At 41.7% G+C, this 27,118-nt stretch overlaps 1 protein-coding gene and 1 pseudogene across 2 annotated transcripts in view; both read left to right on the top strand.

Annotated features, from left to right (window-relative positions):
• The window catches only part of LOC119001085 (NACHT, LRR and PYD domains-containing protein 1-like), a 34,687-nt gene extending 9,847 nt beyond the window's left edge, over nt 1-24,840 (top strand). The window contains exons 3-7 of one of the 2 annotated variants that reach the window (XR_005069479.1): nt 2,670-4,278; nt 15,435-15,605; nt 23,662-23,724; nt 24,192-24,195; nt 24,830-24,840. Coding sequence is in view for 1 of the 2 variants with exons in the window: in XM_037066279.1 (XP_036922174.1) it covers nt 2,670-4,278; nt 15,435-15,605; nt 23,662-23,671 (1,790 nt within the window). In the remaining variant the exon portion in view is untranslated. Of the gene's footprint in view, nt 1-2,669; nt 4,279-15,434; nt 15,606-23,661; nt 23,872-24,191; nt 24,196-24,829 lie in introns of those variants that run through there. The other variant, XM_037066279.1, reaches the window with a different exon arrangement.
• On the top strand, nt 22,482-23,211 carry LOC119001092 (ubiquitin-40S ribosomal protein S27a-like; annotated as a pseudogene).
• Nucleotides 24,841-27,118: the final 2,278 nt, after the last annotated feature.

The raw sequence follows: 27,118 nt of genomic DNA, 5'->3' as shown, positions 1-27,118 counted from the left end.
GCTATAATCCAAAGTCTGGAATAGAAATTCATCAGAATGCTATAATCCTTAATAACCCATGAAGCTGCCTCCAGTTCTCTGGGATTTTTATTGGAGCAATTGCTTGTTTTCTATCCACCATCAAGCCCTTAATACCCTGTTTCAGTTGAAACCCAGATATGTCACCTCTTGTTTGTAAACCTGGGTCTTGTGATGGGATAGTTTATATTTTCTTTTTGCCAAATGATTCAGGACTATGATGGTATTAAGCAAATGGTCTTCATAGGTATTGCTATCAGTAAGTCATCTATGCATTATAAAAGAACTCCTCATTTCAATCAAATATTCTGTATGTCCTTTACTAATTCTTCCCAAAATATACTCACAGAGTTCTTAAATCCTTGTGGTAACATGGTCCAACAGTGTCGTACATGGCTTTAGTTTCTGGGTTTTGCCATTCCAAGGCAAATAGTAGCTGAGCCTGTTCATCATTGGGATGCAGAAAAAAACATCTTTCAAGTCAAGGACTGAAAACCATTGGCTATCCCCAGTCACCATGGTTAATAGGGTATAAGGGTTGATAACCATAGGATGAATGTCCTGAACAATGTCATTTATGGTGCTAACATCATGTACAAATCAATACTCATTCATAGTGTGGCTCTTTAGCAAAATGAGAGCAGTTAAGGAATTGGCATGACCTAATATTAAAAATTTTGTAATATTGGCTGAATCCCCTCTAATGTTTCCTTCTTAAGGGAATATTATTTCTTTCATGGGATCTGTGCCCCATTTTTTATGTTAATTTTTATGGCTGGAGGTTAACCATTTTTCCCGGGGTCCCATCAGCCCAAATGGTTTGATTGACCTGCTTATACACCTTGGGGGAGAAGAATCACAAAGCGTGCACCCAGCCTGGCGGTACATCATGCCCATAGTACCAATCTCTGACTGTGAAGTGCCTCCTGCCCCTTCCTCAGGTAGCTGATCTATGGGACAAAGAACAGGGACAGGGTGACCCATCAGTGACAACCACCACCAGTATTGGTAGACATGGTTGACCTGCCCACAGTGTCTGCATTTCCATCACTCCTGGTCATTTTTGGGTTTCTCGATTAATTCCAAGGTCTCTCCCTTCTGGAATGTGAGATTTTCAGTGACGAGCTGAAAGTGTGTAGTTTCTGGACCACATGCAGGACATAGGTGTCCTGGCCATTATTCAGGCAAGCCTTGCAGCAGGCTAGGAAGCTGGGGAATTCAGAGACCAACTCTTCTACCTCCTCTGGGATGTAGTTAAAGGGAGACCAGCTCAACTGCTTATTGTAGCCACCATGCCAGCAGCCAATGATGCACTTCCCCATGACAGTGACATGTGACTCCATCACCAGGGACAGTTTGTCTACCTTCAGAGTCATATAGGCAGACTTGAAAAGTCCAGGATGTTGAGATCAGAGGTGCAGTTGGCATGCTCTTATTGGCACGGTACTCAGCATTTGTGCTGGATCTCGGGACGTCTCCCAACCCTGGTCTTCCTCTTGGTCTTGCTGAGGGTCTTGTATTTCCTTTGGATTCTTCATGAGAGAGCCCTTCTTCGTGCTGATGTGCTTCTCAATGTAATTGGACAGCATGCAGCCTATCCTGCTGGGCACATTCTCCACCCACTATCATGTCCTGGAGTCATTCAGCAGACACATGTGCCAGTTCCTGATGTCAAATTTCAGGTCCTGTTGGGAAATTCAGTCCCACCTGGGTATAACAACAACTTCCGTCATCTCTCATGGAGGCCTTTTTTGGTGCTCAGTTAGGAGAGATGTCTGGCAAAACAAAAGTACTCAAAAGGAAATTTTTTTAGCTGATTACACCTCTGAAGTTATAAAGCTGCAAGTGGCTCACTCAGGAACTGATTCCCTGGAGGCACCATTAAGAGAAACAAGTGGAATGAGGAAGAGGGTGGGGGGACCAAGGAAACCTGCATTATAGAGCACATACCCCTGTGACTAACTGAGGTTTGATGCTCTGCGGGTCCTCAGGAGACAGTGTAGAGCACACCTCAGAGTGCTGTCTCCTAAGAGATAAGGGACCGCCCTCTCTCACTGGTTGAGTGCCCCTCCTGGAGCATTAACTCCCCTGGGGTTCTTGCCTACCACACTCATGCCTGATACAGGCACCTCAGACAGGAAACCACCAGTGCTTGTAGAAGAATATCCATGGCATGTGCTTCAATAGAAGGTGCAGAGGAGTACTATCAGGACCAATAGTATCTGCTGCACCATCCATTAATGCCTTCACTCAACCATGACCAATCACAACTTAAGGAGGAAAAAGCTGATACTCCATAGATTAACAGTTCAGGTCATGGAATTCATGAGAGTGGAGAATTGGGTCTGTTTCATTCACTCTTTATCCCCAGCTTCTACATCAGGGTCAGCACTGTAAGACCTTGATTAATCTTTGCACAATGAAGAAATGTCATAAAGCAACAGTGACTTGGTCAAGTCAAGACCTGGGCTAGGATCTCCTCCAAAAACCCTGTGTTTCCCCCACTGACCTGGTAAGAATGTAACATTACCAGCAGTTAGCACTGGGTATGGCATGTGGGTGCAGAAAATAGTTGTTGAATGAATAAATGTTGAAACAAATGAACAAATGCATTCCATACCTTTATGTTCCATCTTCCCTCTCTCACTTAGGAATTACAGAAAAATACTATAAGGAAAGTAGAGAGATGCCCTGTCACACACAGTCATGGAAAAATGAGGATTTCCAACAAAAATTCACACAGCTGCTACTTTTACACAGATCGAAACCCAGAGGATATGATTTTCTACTCTGGGAAAGGAAACATAAGGTTATGGATGATCAGAAACATTTGATTGAGGTCAGAGATTTATTTGGCCCAGGCCCAGGTACCCAGGAAGAGCCTCCCACAGTCATACTGCATGGGGTTGCTGGAATCGGGAAGTCAACCCTGGCCAGGCAGGTGAGGAGAGCCTGGGAGGAAGGCAGGCTGTACAGGGACCACTTCCAGCATGTCTTCTACTTCAACTGCAGAGAGCTGGCCCAGTCCAAGACAATGAGTCTTGCTGAGCTCATCTCCAAAGACTGGGCTGGCCCTGCAGCTCCCATTGGACAGATCCTGTCTCAGCACAAGAAGTTGCTCTTCATTCTTGATAACTTGGATGAACCAAAATGGGCCTTGAAGCAGCACAGTTCTGAGTTCTGTCGGCACTGGAGCCAGCAGCAGCAGGTGCACACACTGCTGGGCAGTTTGCTGAAGAAAACCTTACTTCCCAAGGCTTCCCTGCTCATCACAGCTCGGATCACAGCTCTGGGGAAGCTCATTCCTTCTTTAAAGCAGCCACGCTGGGTGGAGGTCCTGGGATTCTCTGAGTCGGCCAGGAGGGACTATTTCTACACATACTTCACAGATGAAAGCCAAGCATTTAGAGCCTTCAGCTCAGTTGAATCCAACCCAGCACTCTTGACCATGTGTGTCATGCCCTTGGTGTCCTGGCTGGTCTGCACTTGCCTGAAGCAGCAGATGGATCAGGGGCAAGAGCTCTCACTGACCTGCCAGACCACCACCACCCTCTGTCTGCACTACTTTTCCCACATTCTCCAAGCTCAGTCCCTTGGGATTAAGCTGAATGGATTCTACTCTCTGGCTGCTAAGGGCACCAGGCAAGGAAAGACGCTGTTCAGCCCTGAGGACCTCAGAGAACATGGATTAGATGAGGACATCATCTTTACTCTCTTAAAGAGGGGTGTTCTTCAAGAACACCCTGCCTCTATGAGCTACAGTTTCATTCACCTGTGTTTTCAGGAGTTCTTTGCAGCAATGTACTGTGCTTTGGAAGATAAGAAGTTAATTAGCATCAGAAGTATGAAAGAGTTGATAGGAGAATATGGGATGGTTGGGGTGTTTGGGGAACCAACTACATGTTTTCTATTTGGCCTTTTGAGTGAGCAGGGGATGAGAGAAATGAGGAGTATCTTCAAATGCCAGCTGTCTCTGGAGAGGCATCATAAACTGCTACAATTGGCCAAGAAGGAGATCGACCTCACACAGCAGAACCTAGAGCCATATTGTTGGCACTCGCTCCACTCTTTTTATGAGTTTCAGGATGAAAGTTTTCTGACAGCAATATCTGATTTCTGTGGAACGAGGATATGTGTCCAGACTGACATGGAGCTCCTGGTGTTCTCTTTCTGCATTAAATTCAGCCGGCTGGTGAAGAGGCTTCAACTGAATGAGGGTGGATCTCACAGACGAACACAAAGGCCGTCAGGTGTCATTCTGTGAGTGCTCCCCCTCCCCTCCCTCCAACTATTCTGTTGTTCCCACTGTCCTGGGCCCTGGAGGAACTTTTTTTAAAAATTGTTGTTCAAGTATACTTTTCTGTCTTTACTCCCATCCCAGTCCATGCCCCCAGCCCTCCCCACCTCTCTACCATTTCCACCCCCTCCTGGTTTTTGTTTACGTGTCCTTTATACTTGTTCCTGTAAACCCTTCCACATTCCCCATGAAATTCCCTCCCCTCTACCCTCTGGTCACTGCCCCCCTGTTCTCTATTTCAGTGTCTTTGGTTATATTTTGCTTGCTTGTTTGTTTTGTTGTTTAGCTTCCTGTTAAAGGTGAGATCATATGGTATTTGTCTTTCAGCACCTGGCTTATTTCACTTAGCATAATGCTTTCCAGTTCCATCCATGCTGTAGCAAAGGGTGAGAGCTCCTTCTTTCTTTCTGCTGCATAAAATTCCATTGTGTAAATGTACCATAGTTTTTGGATCCATTCATTTACTGATGGGCACCTAGGTTGCTTCCAACACTTGCTATTGAAAATTGTGCTGCTATGAACATTGGGGTGCATAGGTTCTTTTGGATTGGTGTTTCAGGATTCTTAAGATAGAATCCTAGTAGTGGAATTGCTGAGTCAAAAGGAAAATCCATTTTTAGTTTTCTTAGAAAATTCTATACTGTTTTCCATTGTGGTTGTACCAGTCTGAAATCCCAACAGTGCACCAGGATTCCCTTTTCTCCACAACCTCACTGACACTTTTTGTTTGTTACTTTGTTTATGATGGCTATTCTGACCGGTGTAAAGTGGTATCTCATTGTGATTTTAATTTGCATCTCTCTGATAGTTAGTGATACTGAGCATCTTTTCATTTGTCTCTGGATCCTCTGTATGTCCTCCTTGGAGAAGTGTCTGTTCAAGTCCTTTGCCAATTCTTAAATTGGGTTGCTTGTCTTCTTAGAGTGGAGTTATGTAAGATCTTTATATATTTTGGAGATTAAACCCTTGTCTGAGGTATCATTGGCAAATATGCTTTCCCATATAGTTGTATCTCTTTTCATTTTAATACTGTTTTCTTTAGCCGAGCAGAAGCTTTTAATTTTAATGAGATCCCATTTGTTTAGTCTTTCCTTTGTGTCCCTCACTCTAGGGGACATGTCAGTAAAAATGTTGCTGCATGAAATATCTGAGATTTTCCTGCCAATGTTCTCCTCCAGGACTTTAATGGTGTCACAGCTTATATTTAAATCTTTTATACACCTTGAATTTATTTTTGTGTATGGAGTAAGTTGGTGCTGGAGTTTCTTTTTTCTTATTTTCTTTCTTTTTTTTTTTTTTTTTTTTGCATGTAGCTGTCCAGTTCTCCCAACACCATTTGTTTTTTTTTTAAAGATATTTTATTGATTATACCATTACAGTTGTTCTCTTCCCCCCCTTCATTCCCCTCCACCCTGCACACCCCCTCCCCCACCATTCCCCCCCTTTAGTTTATGACCACATGTCTCAAGTTCTTTAGGTTCTGTATTTCCCCTACTATTCTTGCCCTCCCCCCTGTCTATTTTTTACCTACCGTCTATGCTACTTATTTTCTGTATCTTCTCCCTCCTTCTCCTCCTTCCACTCCCCTGTTGCTAACCCTCCATGTGTTCTTCATTTCTATGTTTCCACTCCTGATCTAGCTGTCCTCTTGGTTTGCTTTTGTTTTAGGTGTGGTTGTTAATAACTGCCAACACCATTTGTTGAAGAGGCTATTTTTACTTCATTTTATGTTGCTGCCCCCTTTGTTGAATATTAATTGACCATAAAGACTTGGGTTTATTTCTGGGCCCTCTGTTCTCTTCCACTGATCCACGTGCCTGTGTTTATGCCAGTACCAGGTTGTTTTGATTACCGTGGCCGTGTAATACAGTTTGGTATCAGGTATTGTGATCCCTCCTACTTTGCTCTTCTTTCTCAAAATTGCAGCTGCTATTCAGGGTCATTTATGGTTCCATATAAATTTTTGAAGTGTTTGTTCTATGTCTGTGAAATATGCCATTGGTATTTTAATAGATATTACATTGAATCTGTAAATTGCTTTGGGTAGTATGGACATTTCGATTATGTTAATTCTTCCAATCCATGAACACAGTATATGTTTCCATTTGTTTGTGTCTTCCTTGATTTATTTCTTCAGTGTTGTGTAGTTTTCTGTGTACAGGTCTTTTACCTCCTTGGTTAGATTTATTCCTAGGTATTTCATTTTTCTTTTTGCTATATCAAATGGGATTTTTTTCTTGATTTCTTCTTCTACTGATTCATTGTTGGTATACAAAAATGCCTTTGATTTTTGGATATTGACTGTGTATCTCACTGTTTTGTCAAATTTATTCTTTAGGTCGAGCAGTTTTTGGGTAGAGTCTTTAGGATTTTCTACGTACACTATCATGTCATCTGCAAACAATGACAGTTTTGTTTCCTCCTTTCCAATTTGGATGCCTTTTATTGCCTTTTCTTGCCTGATCACTGAGGCTAAAACTTCCAATACTAGATTGAATAGAAGTAGTGAAAGTAGACAGCCTTGTCTTGTTCCTGATCTTAGTGGAAAAGCTTTTAGTTTTGCCCATTGAGTATGATGTTGGCTGTAGGCCTCTCATATATGGCCTTGATTATGTTGAAGAATGCTCCCTCTATTCCCACTTTGCTGAGTATTTTTATCATAAATTTCTATCATAATTTTTTATCATAAATGTACCTTATCAAATGCTTTTCCCACATCTATTGATATGATCATGTGATTTTTGTCTTTGCTTTTGTTTATGTGATGTATTACATTTACTGATTTGCAAATATTGAATCATCCGCGCATCCCTGAGATGAATCCCACTTGGTCATGGTGTATGATCTTTTCAATGTATTGTTGGATGTGGTTTGCCAGTATTTTGTTGAGGATTTTAGCATCTATGTTCATCAGAGATATTGGCCTGAAGTTTTCTTTCTTTGTTGTGTTTTTATCTGGTTTTTGGATTAGAATGATGCTGGCTTCATAAAAAGAGTTTGAGAATCTTCCATGGATTTTTTGGAATAGTCTGTGAAGAATAGTGGTTAGCTTTTCCTTAAATGCTTTGTAGAATTCTACTGTGAAACCATCTGCTCCAGGGCTTTTGTGTGTTGGAAGATTTTATATCACTGCTTCAATTTCATCTGCTGTTATTGGTCTGTTCGGGCTTTCTGCTTCTTCTTTATTGAGTTTAAAATGGACAAATTTTAGAAATTTGTCCATTTCACCTAGGTTTTCAAATTTCTTGTCATACATGTGTATGGGGTAAGTTTTTCATAATAATTTCTTACAGTCCTGTATATGTCCATGGTGTCAGTTGTAATTTCTCCTCTTTCATTTCTGATTGTGTTTATTTGTATCCTCTCTCTTCTTTTCTTGATGAGCCTGCTTAAAGGCTTGTTGATTTCATTTATCTTTTCAGAGAACCAGCTCCTGGATTCATTGATCCTTAGAATCATGCTTTTAGTCTCTATGTCATTTAATTCTGCTCTGATCCTGGTTATTTCCTTTCTTCTATTTGCTCTGGGCTGTCTTTGATGTTGTTCCTTGAGTTCTTGTAGGCATAGGGTTAGGTTGTTTGTTTGAAATGTTTCTATCTTTTTTAGGTAGGCCTGTATCACTATGAACTCCCCTCTCAGGACTGCCTTTGCTGTGTCCCTTCCCTGGAGAAACTCTTACTAAGTCTGACCTCAAGTTGCTAAAGGACCTAGGTCACCAGGGACTTCTAAGGGCCAACTCCCATTCTCTGTCCAGTTGGGGTTCTGTGCCTAGTGTCTAATCCTGTGACCTTCTCTACATGTCTCTGGGCAGCCTGCTTGTACTGCTGCTTCTCCTCCTGTCTCTGTCATGATGGGCACCTTCACACCTGGTGCACATCCATCCAGCCCACCTGCCTCTGTATCTCCCCCTTGACATGCTTCCCACCAGGCATTGCTCACTCAACTGCTTCAGGCACACCCTTGATAGCTGTTGACTATGAGCTTGGCCCTGAGATCTCTCCCATCACCTCAGAATGTGTGTGTTTCTGAAAAGGAGTCTCTATTTTCCCTGAAAAATGAATTTTCTTGTGTGTGTCAACGATGCACAATTGCCCCAATCTCCAGCTGAATATGACCTATTAACTCTCTCTAACAACCCTCTAATCCCAGCAACACTGTTAACTTCCATATCTAGGTTCTGCAACTCATTGGTATACTGATCCTTTAGTTATTTGAAGTACTTATCTCTCCTGTAGACAATTCACTCCATAAATGAGTATTATACACTGATTTTATGCCAGACCCTAAATATCAAAGTTTAATAAAGCGCATCCCTGTCTAAAGAAACTCAAACAGGAAGAGAAGACAGACATCCATTTAGTAACTAGAAGAGAGTAAAAAGCCTATGATAAGAGAGGCATAGAAGAGGCAGTTGGTAGCCCAAAGAAGGGAGGGATCACATGAGTGTACCACAAAAGAACAGAGATTCCAAGGAGGAAATGTAGAACTTGTGTGTTTTATTTTTAGATTTATAATTTTTTTCTAATATAAAATACATGTACATTGTAGAAAAATGAGAACATATAAATAAGCACCAAAGTCAAAATTAATTATCAGCCAGAATTCTATCACTCAGAGGTAATCATCAATCAAAAAGGATATAGGGACTTCAGGTCAAGATGGAGGTGTAGGTAAACATGGCTCTCCTCCTTGCACAACCACATCAAAATTACAACTGAAATATAGAACAACCATCATTAGGAATCGTCAAAAATTGAATTGAATGGAAAAACAACAACTATGGAAATAGGAAACCACATCAATCCAGACTGGTAGGAGGGGTGGAGACAAGATATGGAACAGGCTGGTCCCTCAACCACGTGTGGCAAATAAAAATTTGGGAGAGACATTGGGAGCAAGTTTCCCAGTCTCACACAAGACCCCCCCAGCACAAGGTTCCAGTGCCAAGAAAATAAGTCCCCCTAGCTTCTGGATACAAACTAAGCAGGGATTTAGTCAATGGAAGAAACTGCTGGAGTCCAAAGAATTTCCTCTTAAAGGGCCCACACACAGACTTACTCAGACTCACTCCTAAAGAGCTTCAGCACCAGGAAGGCAGTTTGAAAAGCAGTTTGAATGGCATATGGGGAGGAACTGAGATATCTGTCATCAAGATGAGAGGTGGGGGACAGCTTTCTCCCAGACAGTAAGTCAGGCAGAGGCCTCCTTCCTTTTCTGAACCCCGCCCCCACCCCCACATACACACACGCACACAGAGCCACGGAGCCAGCAGGTGGGTGCCATACCTGATAATCCATCACCTGCCTAACACTGTTTTTCAGTCCTGGAGATCCCCTGAGACTCCACACCACCAACTTACAGACCCACCCAGCTGTTAACCGTGGCTTTTCTATATGAATAGCTAGTCTCAGCTAACACTTCACAACTTCTTAAATTCTTCAAACAAGCAACAGCTGGACTTTGTGAGCGCCTCTTGCTAAGTGGCTCCAGGCTCAGCACAAGCAGCAGCCAGCCTAGGTTCACACCTTGTCTTCACTAGGGAATTGCCAAGTCTGGCAAAAGTAGCAACTATCTGTAGATTGTTTTGTAGCTCATGCAGGGTGGCTCCAAGCAGAACAGAGGTGGGGGTAGACCTTGGCCAGCACCACACAGGAAACCCTAAAACCTGTACACTCAGTGGGCAACTACAGACCATGCTGGAGCACCACCACCCTGCCCCTACACAGCTGATGTCCATGAAGGGTGGATGTTGGTAGTCAGTGGTCACAGCAAGCCCTTGCTGCTGACTAGCCTGGAAAACTCCCACCCGTTGACCTGCCAACCCAATCAAGCCTCATCTACAAAGGAGGATGTACCCAGCCACACAAAGGGCAAGCCTCGTATATGCAGCTTGGGTGATAAAGGTGCCTGTGCCACTGGACCCTACAGGAGACCTACTACATTAGGCCACACTACCAAGACAGGAAGTCATAGCAGCTTTACCTAATACATAGAAGCAAACACAGAAAGGCTGCCAAAACAAGGAGAGAAAGAAACATGACCCAAATGGAAGAACAGATCAAAACTCTACAAAAATACTAGACAAAAGAGAAATAGGCAATCTATCAAATGAAGAGATCAAAACAAAGGTTAGCCCTGGCTGGTGTGGCTCAGTGGATTGAGTGCCAGCCTGCGAACCGAAGCATTGCCTGTTCGGGTCCCAGTCAGGGCACATGCCTGGGTGGCGGGTCAGGTCCCCAGTTTGGGGTGTGCAAGAGGCAGGCACACATTGATGTTTCTCTCCCTCTCTGTCTCCCTCCTTTCCTCCCTCTCTAAAAATATAAAAAATAAAAACAGAGGTTATAAGGATGCTCAAGGAACTTAGTGAGGACCTCGATGGCATAAATAAGATTCCATCAGAACCAAAGATACACTAATTGTAATAAAGAACAATTCACATGGAAACAACAGTAGAGTGGATGAAGCCAAGAATCACATCAATGATTTGAAACATGAGGAAGCAAAAAAAAAAAAAAAATCAGAACAACAAGAAGAAAAAAAATTTTTTAAAAAGAGGATAAATGGAAGGAGCCTCTAGGACAACTTCAAGCATTCCAACATTCTCATTACAGGGGTGCCAGAAGGAGAAAAGAAAGAGCTAGAAACTGGAAATCTATTGGAAAAAATAATGAAAGAAAACTTCCTTAATTTGGTGAAAGAAATAGACATGCAAGTCCAGGAAGCACAGAGAGTCCCAAAGGCGATGGGTGCAAACAGGCCCACTCCAAGATACATTATAATTAACATGCTAAAGGTTAAAGATAAAGAGAGAATCTTAAAAGCAGCAAGAGAAAAGAAGTTGGTTACATACAGGAGAGTTCACATAAGACTATCAACTTATGGACTCCCGCCAAGATGGAGGCATAGGTGGAAACACTGTGACTTCTCCCACAACCAAGTTTGAATACAACAAAGGTTTGGAGATCAAAGACGCAGCCAAAGAACAGAAAATTGAACTATATGGAAGTCCAACAACAACGAACTATTCAACCAGACTGGTAAGAAGGGCGGACCCAGCAGCAGAGCGGGGACAGGCAAGAAAGAGCCCCTGACCCCAGGCATCCAGGCAGCCCCGAGTCGGGCTCACCCAGTGAGGGCTCGGGGTGGTGGGCTGGCTGTGGTCACACATTCACGCACAGATAAACCAGCAAAGGAGTGAGCAGTGAGATGGACTGCACAGGCCCCCAGCGGGCGAACCCAGTGGCGGGCTGACCGAGGTCGCACATTCGTGCGCAGTGGGACAGACTGTGCGGCCCGTGGTGGCGGCAGGAGGCAGCAGAGGGGGCCCACCATTGCTTTCCTTTGGCCCCGCCCCCACATACAGTGTCACAACCCAGCGACCTGGGTTGCTCCGCCCTGGTGAACACCTAGAGCTCTGCTCCTCATACGTAACAGGCATGAACAGTCCAAAATATGGCTCAAGAAGAACTCAAAGCCCCAGAGCCGATAACTCTAAGCAACCAGGAAATAGAAAACCTCTCAGATGCACAATTCAAGACACTGGTGATCAGGATGCTCACAGAACTGGTTGATTTTAGTCACAAATTAGAGGAACATATGAAAGCTAAACTAGTTGAAATGAAGGGAAATGCACAGGAAACCAATAGTGATGGAAAGGAAACTGGGACTCAAATCGAGGGAGTGGACCAGAAGGAAGAATGAAACATCCAACCAGAAAAGAATGAAGAAACGAGAATTCAAAAAAATGAGGAGAGGCTTAGGAACATCCAGGACATCTTTAAACGTTCCAACATCTGAATTATAGGGGTACCAGAAGGGGGAAAGAAACAGCCACGAGTGGAAAACTTATTTGAACAAATAATAAAGGAGAACTTTCCCAGTCTGTCAAAGGAAATAGACTTCCAGGAAATCCAGGAAGCTCAGAGAGTGCCAAAGAAGTTGGACCCAAGAAGGAACACACCAAGGCACATCATAATTACATTAGCCAAGATTAAAATGAAGGAGAGAATCCTAGAAGCAGCAAGAGATAAGGGGACAGTCACCTACAAAGGAGTACCCATCAGACTATCAGCGGATTTCTCAAAAGAGACCTTACAAGCAAGAAGGGGCTGGAAAGAAGTATTCCAAGTCATGAAATCCAAAGACCTACAGCCAAGATTGCTTTATCCAGCAAAGCTTTCATTTAGAATGGAAGGGCAGATAAAGTGCTTCTCAGATAAGATCAAATTCAAGGAGTTCATCATCACCAAGCCCTTATTATATGAAATGTTAAAAGGACTTATCTAAGAAAAAAAGATAAAAAAATACGAACAGTGAAAGGACAGCCAACTCACAGTTCCTAACAATCACACCTAAAACAAAAGCAAACCAAAAGGACAGCTAGATCAGGAGTGGAACCATAGAAATGAAGAACACATGGAGGGTTAGCAACAGGGGAGTGGGAGGAGGGGAAGCAGGGAGAAGATACAGAAAATAAGTAGCATAGACAGTAGGTAAAAAGTAGATGGGGGGCAGCCCTGGCTGGTGTAGCTCAGTGGATTGAGCACAGGCCTGTGAACCAGAGGAACGCGGTTCGATTCCCAGTCAGGGCACATGCCTGGGTTGTAGGCCAGTTCCCGGCAGGGGCCAGTTCCCAGCAGGGGATGCACAAGAAGCAACCATACATTGATGTTTCTCTTCCTCTCTCTCCTTCCCTTCCCCTCTAAAGATAAATAAATAAAATATAAAAATATATATTTTAAAAAAAGAAACTACAGGAGTTCATCATCACTAAACCATCATTATATGAAATGTTATACGGGTTTATTCAAGAAAAAGACAATCAAAATTATGTACAACAAAATGACAATAAATACATATCTAATGACAACTGAATCTAAAAAAACAAACTAAGCAAACAAGAAGATCAGAGACAATCATGGATACAGAGAGCATTTTGATGGTTGCCAGTGGGAGGGGGTTTGAGGGAATAGGTCAATGGGTGAGGGGATTAAGAAGTACAAGTAGGTAGCTACAGAATAGTCCCGGGGATGTAAAGTACAGTATAGGAAATGGAGTAGCCAAGAACTTATATGCATGACATATGGACATGAGCAAAAGTATGGGGATTACCTGAGGTAGTGGGGTGTGCTCAGTCAAGGTAGCTGAAGGGGGGAAAATTGGAACTGTAATAACATACTCCATAAAATATAGTCTTTTAAAATGGAGGTATATATCCTCTAGTCTCATTTTATGCACATTTCTAATGCTAAACTGAGCCATATTGTATATTATACTTTACAGTCAGCTTTATTTCATTTTTATATCAAAACTCTCTTCTCATGCTATGAAGTAGCCTGATACAACACCATTCTAATGACCATGTGGTATTCATAGGCAAGGTGCCACAACTATCTGACCATTATCTCTCCTCAGGTACTTAGGTTGTTTCTAATTGTTATGGTTGCATAACAACTTATGTTAAGGCGAACTGGTCTTTAAAAGACCTGGGTACAGGTGTTGCATTGGTGGTTGCCTTCAGAAGTACCCTGGGCAGGCACAGAGGCAGAGGCCAGGTGAATAGCAACAAAAGTCAAGGGCATCAAGGGAAATAGAGTTTTCAATGGACAATGGCACCTGGAGTCTGGAGTGACTTCCAGGGGAAACTGCAGGCTGCACCTCCTGTGAGCAGAGAGTTTTTAAAGACACAGAGTCAGCCAGGCAAGGCAGAGAGAAGAACAAGGGTACTGTGAGCAAACCAGAATTCCCTGAAGAAATTACAAAGACTGGCCCAAGGCTGTGGGAGGGAGAGGAGGACCAATACGAGATAGTAAGGATGAGCAGCTCATGTATTTGGTTTGTAATTAAGCGCTGTGCATTTTGGTAATAGATTGTTACTTTTTCATTTCAGTCCTTCTGATTAAAGATTAAAGTTGGCAAATGTTCAGCAAAACAGAGTTTTAAAAAGTATTCTTCAACTTTTTCAAAATTAACTGAATGTCCAAAAAACAATTAACTTTCAAACAATAATTTGGTTTGTACCTTTGCAGCATGTATATGTCTTAGAGCTATTAATGCGGAGACCTCACTAAGATATTTGAAATACTTCATAGCACTTTTACCACCTCATAAAACGCTCTGTGCTAGGTTGTCTTGTCTCCTTCTCCTCAGCGAGGAGACTGAGGTACAGACCAGTGGAATTCACGTGCTGACAGCTGGCTCCAGAGCCTCTGCTCCTCACTTCTGCATGGCTCTGCACAGCTGAGGGGAGGATGAGTGGAGATGGGGAAATACACTAGGTCCAGAAGCTGGTAGAGATAGATATCAAGGTAGAGATAGCTGGGAAGGAAGTAAGTATGCTACTCTGGAACTTAAAATAGTATTCGAGTCATCAAGCAGTAGATGAAATCATTTAAATAATGTGCAAAAAATGTAGAATTTAAGTTGGTGGAAATTCTACAAGGCAGTCTACCCTAACATTCTTACAGGAAGCCAATCATCAAATTTTCTCTCCTGAGATAATCTCCTTTGTCATCTCTCTACAGTGGATCCTCTCTGTGTCTTTCTATCCTTGTAAGAGGATAGGGTCCTGCACAAGCAAACCAGGATAGCCATTTAAGCAGTCATAATCAACATTTCCATCAAACACTCAGCTTTAAACCACCTTTTCCAGACTGTTCCCTCCTCCCACCAACTCCTTTCCTTTCTGGGAACTGGGACTTCACAACATCTGTGCCACAGGAAGAAAGGCAGGTCTGCATTGAAGAGAGGAAGACTGTCTGCCTCCCCAAGCTCTGCGCCAGGCCCTGTGCTGGCCACTGCAGATCAAAAAGATGAACAATATCTGCCCCTGCCCACAAGAATGTCTCAGACTGAGGCAGAAACAGACCCACCAAGTCAACACTGCAGTAAAGAGAAGCAGGGGCTGTACAATGAGAAGTCTCATGGAAGTGGGGCACTTAGCCCAGGGTGGTCAAAGCAGAGGGGCACTTAGGGGTGGCTAACCAGCCCTGGGGGTTGCCCTGCTCACTGCAGCCTGGTGCTCAGAGGATCCACACCCCACTGTGTTGTGCAAGGCTGTGCACATGACCACCATCTCAGCATATGCAGGTCTCATCTCTTCTGATTCTCTCTCCTTCAGGTCCAGCTGGGGCCCATTTACAGATGCCTGGTGGCAGATTTTCTTCTCCATTCTCGAAGTCCCTGGGAGCCTGAAGGAGCTGGACCTGAGAGCAAACTTCCTGAGCTGCTCTGCAGTACAGAGTCTCTGTAAGGCCTTGAAATGTCCACATTGCCACCTGGAGACCCTGAGGTGAGTCTCGCCCCAGTTGTGTTCTGAAACAAGGATGGATAGGAAATGAAGATAGAAGTTGTGATCAGGATAAGGGTGTGGTCTTTGTATTCAACAAACACTCACTGGGCCCCTCTCAGGCCATGCACTGTGTCAGGGGTCATGTCTACGACAGTGAGCAAACAGATTCCATCTTCACAGAGCTTGCAGGTGATTACCATTAACCACACAAACACATGTGTAATTACAGGCCCAGATAAGGGCCTCCTGTGAAAACGACCTTGAGAAAGTGAATATGGAAGAACATCTGAAGATACAGAGGATTTACCTAAGTGAGGCAGGAGGGAAGAAAGTTCAGAGTCCCTGCGGCAGAAAGGAGGATGGTCTTTCATCAAATTGAAAGCCGGCCAGTGAGGCTGGAGGATGGAGAGCAAAGGAGCAACAGGGGCTACAGAGATCATGCAGCTAGACCTGCTATGCAAGGCCCCGATGGAATCTGGGGTGATTTTCTAATGCAATGTGATTATAATCAAAAGGCTCATCAGATCAGTATATTTTCAAAGTAGAAACAGAGTGTAGTATGAAAAATGGAATGGAGGAGAGCAAAAGTAGAGGTTGGGAAACCAGTTCATAGGAATGTTTCAGTAGTTCTTGTAAAGATGGTGAGAGCTTGCAGGAAAGGACATTGTAAAAGTTTCTGCAAGAAGTGGCGGTATCAAGAAGTGGTGGTGTTGGCCATGGAAATGAAAAGTGAATCAATTCAGGAGTTTTTTAAAAAAGGTAAAATCAACCAGACTTAGTAATGGATTATATTTATAGACCAAGGTAGATGGAGGCATAAAAGGAGATCTTAGGTTCAGGCCAGAGGAATGCAGGGGATGGTGGCAACCTAACCAAAATGGGGAATAGTGGAAAAGGAGTGGGTGGGAGATGGAATATCATGGGTGGGATTTTGTGCATGTTATTTCAAGTTTTTTTGAGGTATCCAAAAGGAATAGTCAAGCTTGTATCAAATAAAGCTCTATGCAAAAATAAGATGACCCATGGAGTAAATCTCAACAAATTTAAAAGATTTTTAATCATACAAATTATATTCTCTGAATATAACAGAATGAAATTGGAAAGCAATAACAGAAGGAAATTCACAAGTATACCGAAATGAAACAACATATTCCTAAAGAAATAATGGGTCAATGAAGAAATCACAAGGGACACTTAAAAATGTTTTGAGATGAATGAAAAGAAAAACAATATGCTAAAATTTACTTGATATAGCCAAATCATTACTTAGAGAGATATCAATAGATATTAATGCCAAAAATATAAAAAGAAGGGGTATGACTACACACCCATTAGAATGGCCAAAATCTAGAACAAGACAACACTAAATGCTGACAAGTTAGTGTAGCAACAAGAACCCTTATACATTGCTGGTGGGAAGGCAAAAATGACAAGACCCATTTGCAGATTCCTTCAGAAGTAAGCACACCTTTACTATGTGATCCAACAATCATGCTCCTAAGTATTTACCCCAATGAGTTGAAAACCCATGTTGACACAAAAAACCAGTACACCAATGTTTATAGCAGCTTTATTTATAATTTCCAAAACTAGAGAGCAACCATATGTTCTTCAGTTAGCAGGCAAATAAACTATAGTACACTCATACATTCCAGTGAATAATTGGAATATTATTCACTGCAAAGAAAAAATAATCCATAAAGCTATAAAAACATGAGGGAAATTTAAATACATATTACTAGGTGAAAATAAAAACAGTCTTTGAGAAAGAAGAACAAAGCAGGAGGGATCACAATACCTGATATCAAACTGTATTACAAAGCCACTATAATCAAAATAGCCTGGTACTGGCATAAAAACAGGCACATAGACCAATGGAACAGAACAGAGAGCCTAGAAATAAACCTAGGTCTTTATGGTCAACTAATATTTGACAAAGGGAGAAGAAGCATAAAATGGAGTAAAAATAGGCTCTTCAACAAATGGTGTTGGGAGATCTGGACAACTACATGCAAAAAAAAATGAAACTCGATCACCAACGTAAACCATACACAAAAAATAAATTCAAGGTGGATAAAAGGCTTAAATATAAGTCATGACGCCATAAAAGTCCTAGAGGAGAACATCAGCAGAAAAATCTCAGACATTCCATGCAGCAACATTCCATGCATATCTGCACTTATATGTCCCCTAAAGCAAGGGATGTAAAGGAAAGAATACACAAATGGGACCTTATCAAATTAAAAAGCTTCTGCATGACTAAAGAAAACAGCATTAAAATTAAAGAGAACCAACTATATGGGAAAACATATTTGCCAATGATACCTCGGACACGGGTTTGATCTCCAAAATATGTAAGGAACTCACATGACTCCACTCCAGGAAAATAAAAACACCCCTTTGAAAAATAGGCAAAAGACTCGAACAGACACTTTTCCAAGGAGGACATACAGAAGGCTCAGAGACATATGAAAAAATGCTCAGCATCACTAGCCATCAGAGAGATGCAAATTAAAACCACAATGAGATATCACTTCACACCGATCAGAATGGCCATCATAAACAAAGCAACAAACAAGTGTTGGAGAGGATGTGGAGAAAAGGAAACCCTAGTGCACTCTTGGCAGGAATGCAGACTGGTGTAGCCACCATGGAAAACAGTATGGAATTTTCTAAGAAAACTAAAAATGGAACTACCTTTTGACCCAGCAAGTCCACTGCTGGATTATACCCTAAGAGCCCTGAACCATCAATCCAAAAGAACCTATGCACCCCAATGTTCATAGCAGCACAATTTACAATAGCCAAGTGTTGGGAGCAACCTAGGTGCCCATCAGCAAATGAGTGGATCAAAAAACTATGGTACATTTACACAATGGAATTTTACGCAGCAGAGAGAAAGAAGGAGCTCCTGCCCTTCTTTCAACTGACAGCGTAGATGGAACTGGAGAGCATTATGCTAAGTGAAATAGCCAGGCAGTAAGGGGCAAATACCATATGATCTCACCTTTAACTGGAACATAATCAACAAAAGAAAAAGGCAAACAAAATATAACCAGAGACATTGAAATTAAGAACAATCTAACAATAGCCAGAAGGAAGGGGGGAGGGGACTGTGGGGGAAGGGTTTTCAGGAACTACTATAAAGGACACATGATCAAAATCAAGGGTGAGGGTAGAAGGAAGCAAGGAAGGGAAGTGGGTTTGTCTGGGCTGAGGGGGAGTGATGAGAGGAAAATGCAGACAACTGTAATTGAACAACAATAAAGTAATTTATGGAATGGGGAAAAAACCACAACTTAGCAAACTGACACCAGAGGAAATAAAAAATCTGAATAGTCCTAAGAAAAGACAATCTGAAAAGCTACATAATGTATGGTCCCAACAATATGAAAATCTTTAAGAGGCAAAAATATGAAGACAGTAAAAAGACTGCCAGGGTTGAGGGGAGGTAGGGATGAAGAGACACAGCACAGCGACTATTCTGTAAAACACTATAATGGTGGGTATATACCAGTTTATATTTGTCTAAATCCATAGAATATAGCTCTGGCCAGTGTGGCTCAGCTGGTTGGAGCATTGTCCTGTAACTGAAAGGTTGCAGGGTCAGTTCCTGGTCAAGACACATACCTTTGTTGTGGGTTCCATTTCCAGTCCAGATGCATGCAGTCCCTACTCCAGGGGCAGAGTGGAGGCAGCCGATCAATGATCTCTCTCCCATTGATGTATCTCTGTCTCCCTTCCTCTCTGACATCAGCTCTCTAAGAAGCAATAAAAAATGTTCACGGATGAGAATAAAAATACGATAGATAGAATCTAAACATTAAAGGTGAACCTTAACATAAACTGTGAACTTTGGGTGATTATGGTGTGTCAGTGTAGGTTCACTGATTGCAACAAATGTTCTACTCTGATGCCCAGTGTTGGGGAAGGCTGTGTATGTGGGGGCAGAGATACGTAGTTTCTGCTCAAATTTTACTGGAAAAAAAAAAAGTTCTTTTTAAAAAATGTATTTAAGAAAGAAAGAGGAAGAGGACAGAAGGTAAGAATATGAGAAGAAGAAAAGGCTCAAATCAGAAACTTAACATTTCATTTTAAGAATCAAAAAGAAATAACAATAAAAGGGGAAATATAACAAAAAGGCAAGATGAATGAAGGAAATAATATAAACTAGAGTGGAAATAAAGCAGAGAATACAAAAACAATACAAAAATAATGACAGCAAACATTAGTTCTTTGCAAAGATCAGCAAAATTGAAACTCTTAGCTAAACTGAGTGGGATAGAAACAGACCTGATTCAAATTACTAATACCAGGAATGAAAGAGATATCATCGCAGTTGACTTCACTGCAAAATTTAAAGGGACTTCAAGGGAACATTATGAATATTTTAAGCCAACAAATTAGATAACCTAAATGAAATGGACTATTTACTAGAAAAACACAAAGTACTAAAACTGGCTAAAGAAGATTTAGAAAATTTAAATAAATTTTTAACAAGTAATTCATTACTCATTAAATTAGATTGAATTAGTGAAAGGAAGAACTTCCTAAAAGAAAACCCCGGGCCCAGATGGTTTCATTGATTAATTCTATCAAACATTTGAAGAAAAATTAACACCAATATTCTCAACCTTGCAAAAGAAAGCAATAAATAGAAGAGGGAATACTTTCTAATGTATTTCATGATGGCAACATTACCCTAATATCAAAATCAGACAAAGATATGCAAAGTCATCTCAAGGTATTAAAAAAGGTATTCATCCCTTATGAATATAGAAATGAAAATCCTCAATAAAATATTAAAAATATATTAAAAGGGTAGTAAAGCATGACCAAGTGGAACTTATCTCAGGAGTGCAAAGTCAGTTTAGACCAGGAAAATCAATCCATGCAATACATCATGTTAACAGAATAATGGACAAAAACTGTATGATCATCTCAATACACATAAAAACATAGTTGAAAAAATTCAACACCTTTTCACATTAACACTCAATGAATGAGGAAAATATGGGAACTTTCTTAGCCTGAAAATGACCACCTATGAAAAACCTACAGCTCACATTACACTTAATGCTGAACGAAAGAATGCTTTTGCCCTAAGATCAGGAACAAGATCAAACTCTCTACTCTTTCCAAGTCTACTCAACATTATACTGGAGGTTCTACCCACAGACAGTAGGAAAGAGAATGAAATTAAAGTCTTCCATATTATAAATGGAAAAGTAAAATGATCTCTATTTGTTCCTTACATGAATGTGTTTTTAAAATCCTAAAGAATCCACAAAAAATTATATTAGAACTAATAAACTAATTATCAAGCTTTCAGGATAAAAGTTCACCATAAAAAATAAATTGTACTTATACATATTAGCAATAAACATCCTGAAAATGTAATTAAGAAAACAACACCACATACAATAGCATTGAGAATTATCAAATACTTTGGAATAAATTTAACAAAGGAAGAGCAAGACTCATATACTACAAAACATAGTTGAATTAAATCTAAACTAAATAAATGGGAAAACATACCATGTTCATGGATTGAAAGACTTAGTACTGGCTATTAAGACAGTCATGATTGTCAAACTGATCTATAGATTCAACTCAATCCATATAAAAACACAGCTACCTTTTCTGCATAAATGGTCAAGCTGACCCTAAAATTCATATGCAAAGAAAAGTTTGCATGTCAAACCTTGGGGGACATACCCATCCTGATGTGGGATGGACAAGAGAAGTCAGCATTGGTGCCTGAGGAGGAGCACAAAAGGAGGTGAAAAAACACCAAGGCAGTGTGGTGTCATGGAACTTAGAGGGGGAGAGACTTTTAAGGAATGTGTGCTCACCAGGGCCCATTGCTGCTGGGAGGTCAAGGACAATAAAGACTGAAAGTTGTCCATTAGATTTGAGATAGGGAAGTCATGGATGTCTGCAACAGGAACAGTTTTGTGAAGTGATGAAGTCAGCACCCAAATAGGAATGGATTAAAGATGAAGATGGAGGTGGAAATGAGACTACAAATACAAACACCCTTATCAAACTTTGGTAGTGAAGAAGGAAAAAGAAGTAAAGCAGAAGGGAATGTGGGATTTACTAGAGGTGTATATGTGTGCGCTTGTTTGCACTGAAGAAAGAAAAAGGCCCAAGTTTGAATACATGTTGATAAGGATGATGAAAGATACAGGAAGAAGGACTAATTGATCAAACTAATTGGTCTGTTTTTCTTCAGAGGGAGGCAATAGTGGAAAGACTGGCCTTGGAGGAGTTGGGAACACCTCACCCTATAACAGAAGGGTAGATGAAGACCTGGCAGAGAGAAGCCCATAGACGCATAGGTTTGACTGTGGGAAGCTGATGGATTTCCATCTAATGGCTCTATATTTGTTTGTGAATTAGAAATTCAGTTCTATACTAAGAGTGTGAAGGTTGGAGTGTTGGAGACTTGGGGAAGGTACAATACGGAAATGGCAATTGTTGAGTAAATGATTTCTTTTTTTACGATTTTACTCATCTATTTTTAGAGAGAGGGGATGGGAGGGATAAAGAGAGGGAGAGAATCAGCAATGTGTGAGAAATACCCTGGTCCGTTGCCTTTCACATGCCCCCAACTGGGAACCCAGCCAGCAACTCAGACATGTGCCCTGACTGGGAATCGAACCTGCAGCTTTTCAGTTTACAGGCTGGTACTCAGTCCACTGAGCTACATCAGCCAGGATGAATGAGAGATCTCTGCCTGCCAGGCATTGTAGGGGCTCATATGAGAGTCACAATTGTGATTCATAATGGCAGCCCCTGCCCTTGTTACTGAGGTGGGAGTGAGAGTGGGGGAGTAGGAGAAGGGCAGAGGTGAGGGTTAGCTAGAGGAATATGATGGAAGGTCAGAGGGTAAGTTCAGCCATATAGCCAATGACATATCACAGAATCTAAGCTAAATTCCATGAGTAGTGAAGAAAAGAATTTGGGAAAAGTTTAAAAGAAGGAAGAGTAAAGCAATTGCTCACTGAAGAAGAGCTAGGTGGAAGAAGTTGAGCAAGCAGAAGATGATGGCAAATCCAGGCTTTGACTTTTCTGATCCACCATCTGCAGTGGAATCACCACCTAGATACAGATTTTCATATAAACCTTTATGGGGAAGACCATGGCTCTTGAGGTTGAACACTCAGATACGATAGAAAAATGTAAAGGCCAAGATCTAGGATAAGAATGGAATTTCTCTTGATCAGAAAGACTGGTCTTTGCTGGCAAGCAACTGGAAGATGGATGTCCTTTGACTACAACATTCAAAAGGAGTCCATTCTTCATCTTCTATGGAAACTTCGTGGTGGTGCTAACAAAGAAAAGAAGTCTTATACCAGTCCTGGGAAGAATAAGCATAAGGGAAGAAAGCTAAGCTGGCAGTCCTGAAACATTACAAAGTAGATAATAATGGAGAAACTAGTCACGTAGGTCAGCAGAGCCCTTCAGATGAATGTGGTGATGGAGTGTTTGTAGCCAGCCACTTGGAAAGACATTATTGCGGTGAATGTTTTCTGGCACATTGCTTCAACAAACCAGAAGACAAGTAATTGTATAGGGGTTCATAAAAGACACGAACTTAGAGAAAATAAATCTAGGCTTTGGGACCTCCTGTAACTACCTGAGGCTGTGCCATCTTTCCTAAAACCATTCCAGTGAGAACCACCTGAGTCCAGGAAGAAAAGCCTTTGAGAAGGTCTCAGAAATCCTGATTCTACCTTAAACTTCGTGCCCCAATGAGAAGACACTAATCTACAGTGTACTCCTTATACAGCTATAGAACCTCACAATCTCCATATCAATTCTGTATCTACTCCAAGGAATACATTCTTGGGCCTCAAAACAAAAGTCCTGTGAAAATGGCAGAGCAGGGACAATTACTTACACTTTGTAGATGATAAGAACTGAAGGGAATTTAACTTATTTTGCCCAAAAAGAAGTGAAAGTGGGAGGGCTGGGCAGGCTCTGTCTCTGAAATATGCACACACCTTTCCTCAGATATGAACTTCTTTCTTTTGTCTTAACTCTAAAGGTCTCCATGAGACTTGCAACCAGGGTAGAAAAGGGCAGCAATGGCTCATCTTGGGCTAACTCCAAGGCCCCATTTTTCTCTGACTCTCCAGTGAGCTGACAGCAGCCCTGCCTTGTCTCACTTCTTCCCCATAACATTCCGAGAGAGACAAAGCAGCCCTGCCTAGACTCTCTCCTGTTGCTTCTTCTATTGCAAGCCCTTCCTTTGTTTCACTGTCCCCAGCTTTAATAAGCAATTTCTCAAAATAAAAATAAAACAAATTTCCTGGCTTCTGTGACTCAGTGGATTGAGTGCCGGGCTGTGAGCCAAAAGGTCATGGATTGGATTCCCAGTCAGGGCACATGCCTGGATTACTGGCTGGGTGTCCAGTAGGGGGTGTGCAAGAGGCAACTATCCAATGTTTCTCTGGCACATGAGGTATCTCTCTCTCTCTCTCTCTCCCCCTCCCTCCCTCCCTTCCCTTCTCTCCATAAATAAATACATAAAATCTTTTTTAAAAGAAGTAAATGAAAGGGCTAAACTAGAATTCAGTGAGTGCACAGCCCAGCACCACCTCCAACTCTTCATCAGGAAAGCCAGGATCAAAGTCATGCTGACTCAATGGAATAGTGTAATAAAAAGAATTTTTCACAAGAATCTGGATCAGGCAATTATGAATACTTCCTCACCAAAAGATCTGAAAGAACTCAAAGATGTACTACGGCCTTGGGATGTAAGAATGTCTAAGACCTTAAAGCAAAGTCTTAACTAATGTTTAAATTTCTCTTGAAATTAGTTGTTTACCATGGCAACAACATCCATTAAGTTCTATTCTAAGTACATGGGATAAATCATCTCCTTTGACCTTGGCAACCACCATGTGCAATGGGCATGGTAAATTTGTGGTACAGATCAGTAAACCCAAAGATAAAGAAACCTGCCCTATATTCAAATAGTAACTGGCAGAAGCAAGATTGACACCATGTCTGTGTGATGTCCAACCAGGAGAAGAGTAACCAGGTCCCAATATTAGTGTCCTCCAGCTCATTCAGAACCCCTCCCACAATCCCATCTCATGTTCCATTCAGTTGGAACCTGCCAAGTCTCCATCTTGAGCTCAGGATCCCAACCTAACTCTCTCCTCAAGGATTTCTCAGAAACTCCTCCAAATCAGTGTATTCTAAACTAGACTTGCCTCCATTCAAAGAAAAGAAAACCTGTTTCTCTTCTAAGAACCAGCTAGATAACCCTAAGATCCAGTGCAAAATGAACATGCAATGCCCTTGTTGAAATATCAGAAACAATGTGCCATTAAAAGTACTAACATACAAAGCTTTATTCCTTCTACCCTAGACTCTCACTATATCATGAAGTGTTTTTTAAATATATTTTATTGATTATGATAATGCAATTGTCCCTTTTTGTTCTCCCCTTTATTCCCCTTTGCCCTGCACACCCTCCCACCAGCATCCCACCCATCATGTCCACAGGTCGTAAATATAAGTTCGTTGGCTTCTCCATTTTCTATACTATTCTGAACCTCCCCCTGTCTAATCTGTACCTATCATTTATGCTTCTTATTCCCTGTACCTTTTCCCCCTTCTCCCCCTCTCACTCTCCATCGATAACCTTCCATGTGATCTCCATTCCTGTGATTCTATTCCTGTTCTATTGTTTGCTTAGTTTTTGTTTTTGTTTTTGTTTTTTTTAGCTTCAGTTGTTGGATGCTATGCATTTGTTGTCATTTTACTATTCATATTTTTATCTTTTTTTATAATAAATCCCTTTAATGTTTCATATTATAAGGGCTGCATGATGATGAACTTCTTTAATTTGACCTTATCTGGGAAGCACTTTATCTGCCCTTCCATTCTAAGTGATAACTTTGCTGGATAGAGTAATCTTGGGTGCAGGTCCTTGCCTTTCATGACTTTGAATACTTCTCCAGTCTCTTCTTGCCTGTAAGATTTCTTTTGAGATATCAGCTTATAGTCGTATGGGAAATCCTTTGCAGGTAACTATCTCCTTTTTTGCTTGCTTATCTTTAATATTGGGTAATGTAATTATGAATGTGCCTTGGTGTGTGCTTCCTTGGGTCCAACTCCTTTGGGACTCTTTGAGCTTCCTGGACTTCCTGGAAGTCTATTTCCTTTGCCAAATTGGGGAAGTCTCCCTGCATTATTTTTTGAAATAAGTTTTCCATTTCTTGATCTTTCTCTTCTCCTTCTGGCACACCTATGATTCGGATGTTGGAACATTTAAAGTTGTCCTGGAGGTTCCTAAGCCTTTCCTCAATTTTTTTTGAATTCTTGTTTCTTCATTCTGTTCTGGTTGAATGTTTATTTCTTCCTTCTGCTCCAAATGGCTGATTTGAGTCCAAGATTCCTTCCTCTCACTGTTGGTTCCCTGTCTATTTTTCTTTATTTCACTTTTCATAGCCTTCACTCTTTTCTCTATTTTGTGACTATACTCGGCCATTTCTGTGAGCATCCTAATTACCAGTGGTTTGAATTCTGCATCTGATAGGTTGGCTATCTCTTCATCACTTAGTTCTATTTTTGGAGCTTTGATCTGTTCTTTCATTTAGGCCATATTTTTTTTGTTTGTTTTAGCATGCCTATTACCTTGTAAGCAGTAGAGCCTTAGGTATTTGCCAGGGCAGGGCACCCCATGTCCTGCGATTTGGCACTATATGTGGGGGAAGGATCAGAGAGAGAGCAATGCTGCTTACTTGGCTCTCCACCAGCTTTCAGTCACTTCCCCTGCTTCCCACAAGCAAATTGGGCCCATCTGGTGCTGATTCCCAGGTGGGTGGAATTGTGTGCTTTTAGGACCCTGAAGAGACCCTGGGTCTCTCCAATGAACTCTCCTATAAGTCTGGGAGCTCCTTTCACCACCTCATCACCCACAGGTTTTTACAGCAAGAGGTTTTGAGGCTTTATTTCCCTGCACAGGAACCCCAGGTTGCATGGTTTGTCTTGCTGCCTAGTTGTTCTTCCCGGTTTATCTGCACACAAATATGGGACTTCCTGGTCTGCCAGTTGCCACCTTGTCATACATCCTTTCTGCCCAGGCTGCCCATCTCTGCCCCTCCTACCAGTCTGCATGAATGTTTCTTCTTTAACTCCTTGGTTGTCAGACTTCCATATAGTTCAATTTTCTGGCAGTTCTGGTTGTTGTTGGGGTTTTTTCTTAAATTTGTTGTTGTCCTTCTTTTGGTTGTGGGCTGAGGCAGAGTGTATCTACCTACATCTCCATCATGGCCGGTAGTTCAGGAACTATTTTTTAATTGCTATTTAAAGTTGCTGTCCCTTTGTCATGCTGCAGGTGCATGCAGACCCTCTCAGGTGCCTGAAGGCCCTACCCACAAGTCACTGTGAACACAGCTCAACACATGCCAGGCCTCTCCTCCTACAAGGCACCAGACACATACACCATGCCCTAAACATCTCCTCCTCCCATGGGCCCATCACCCCAA

Source organism: Sturnira hondurensis, unplaced genomic scaffold (assembly GCF_014824575.4).
Source record: "Sturnira hondurensis isolate 20B ecotype Veracruz unplaced genomic scaffold, ASM1482457v3 Scaffold0016587, whole genome shotgun sequence".
In the NCBI taxonomy this organism is placed as follows: Eukaryota; Metazoa; Chordata; class Mammalia; order Chiroptera; family Phyllostomidae; genus Sturnira; species Sturnira hondurensis.
This window is presented reverse-complemented; position numbering and strand designations above follow the sequence as displayed.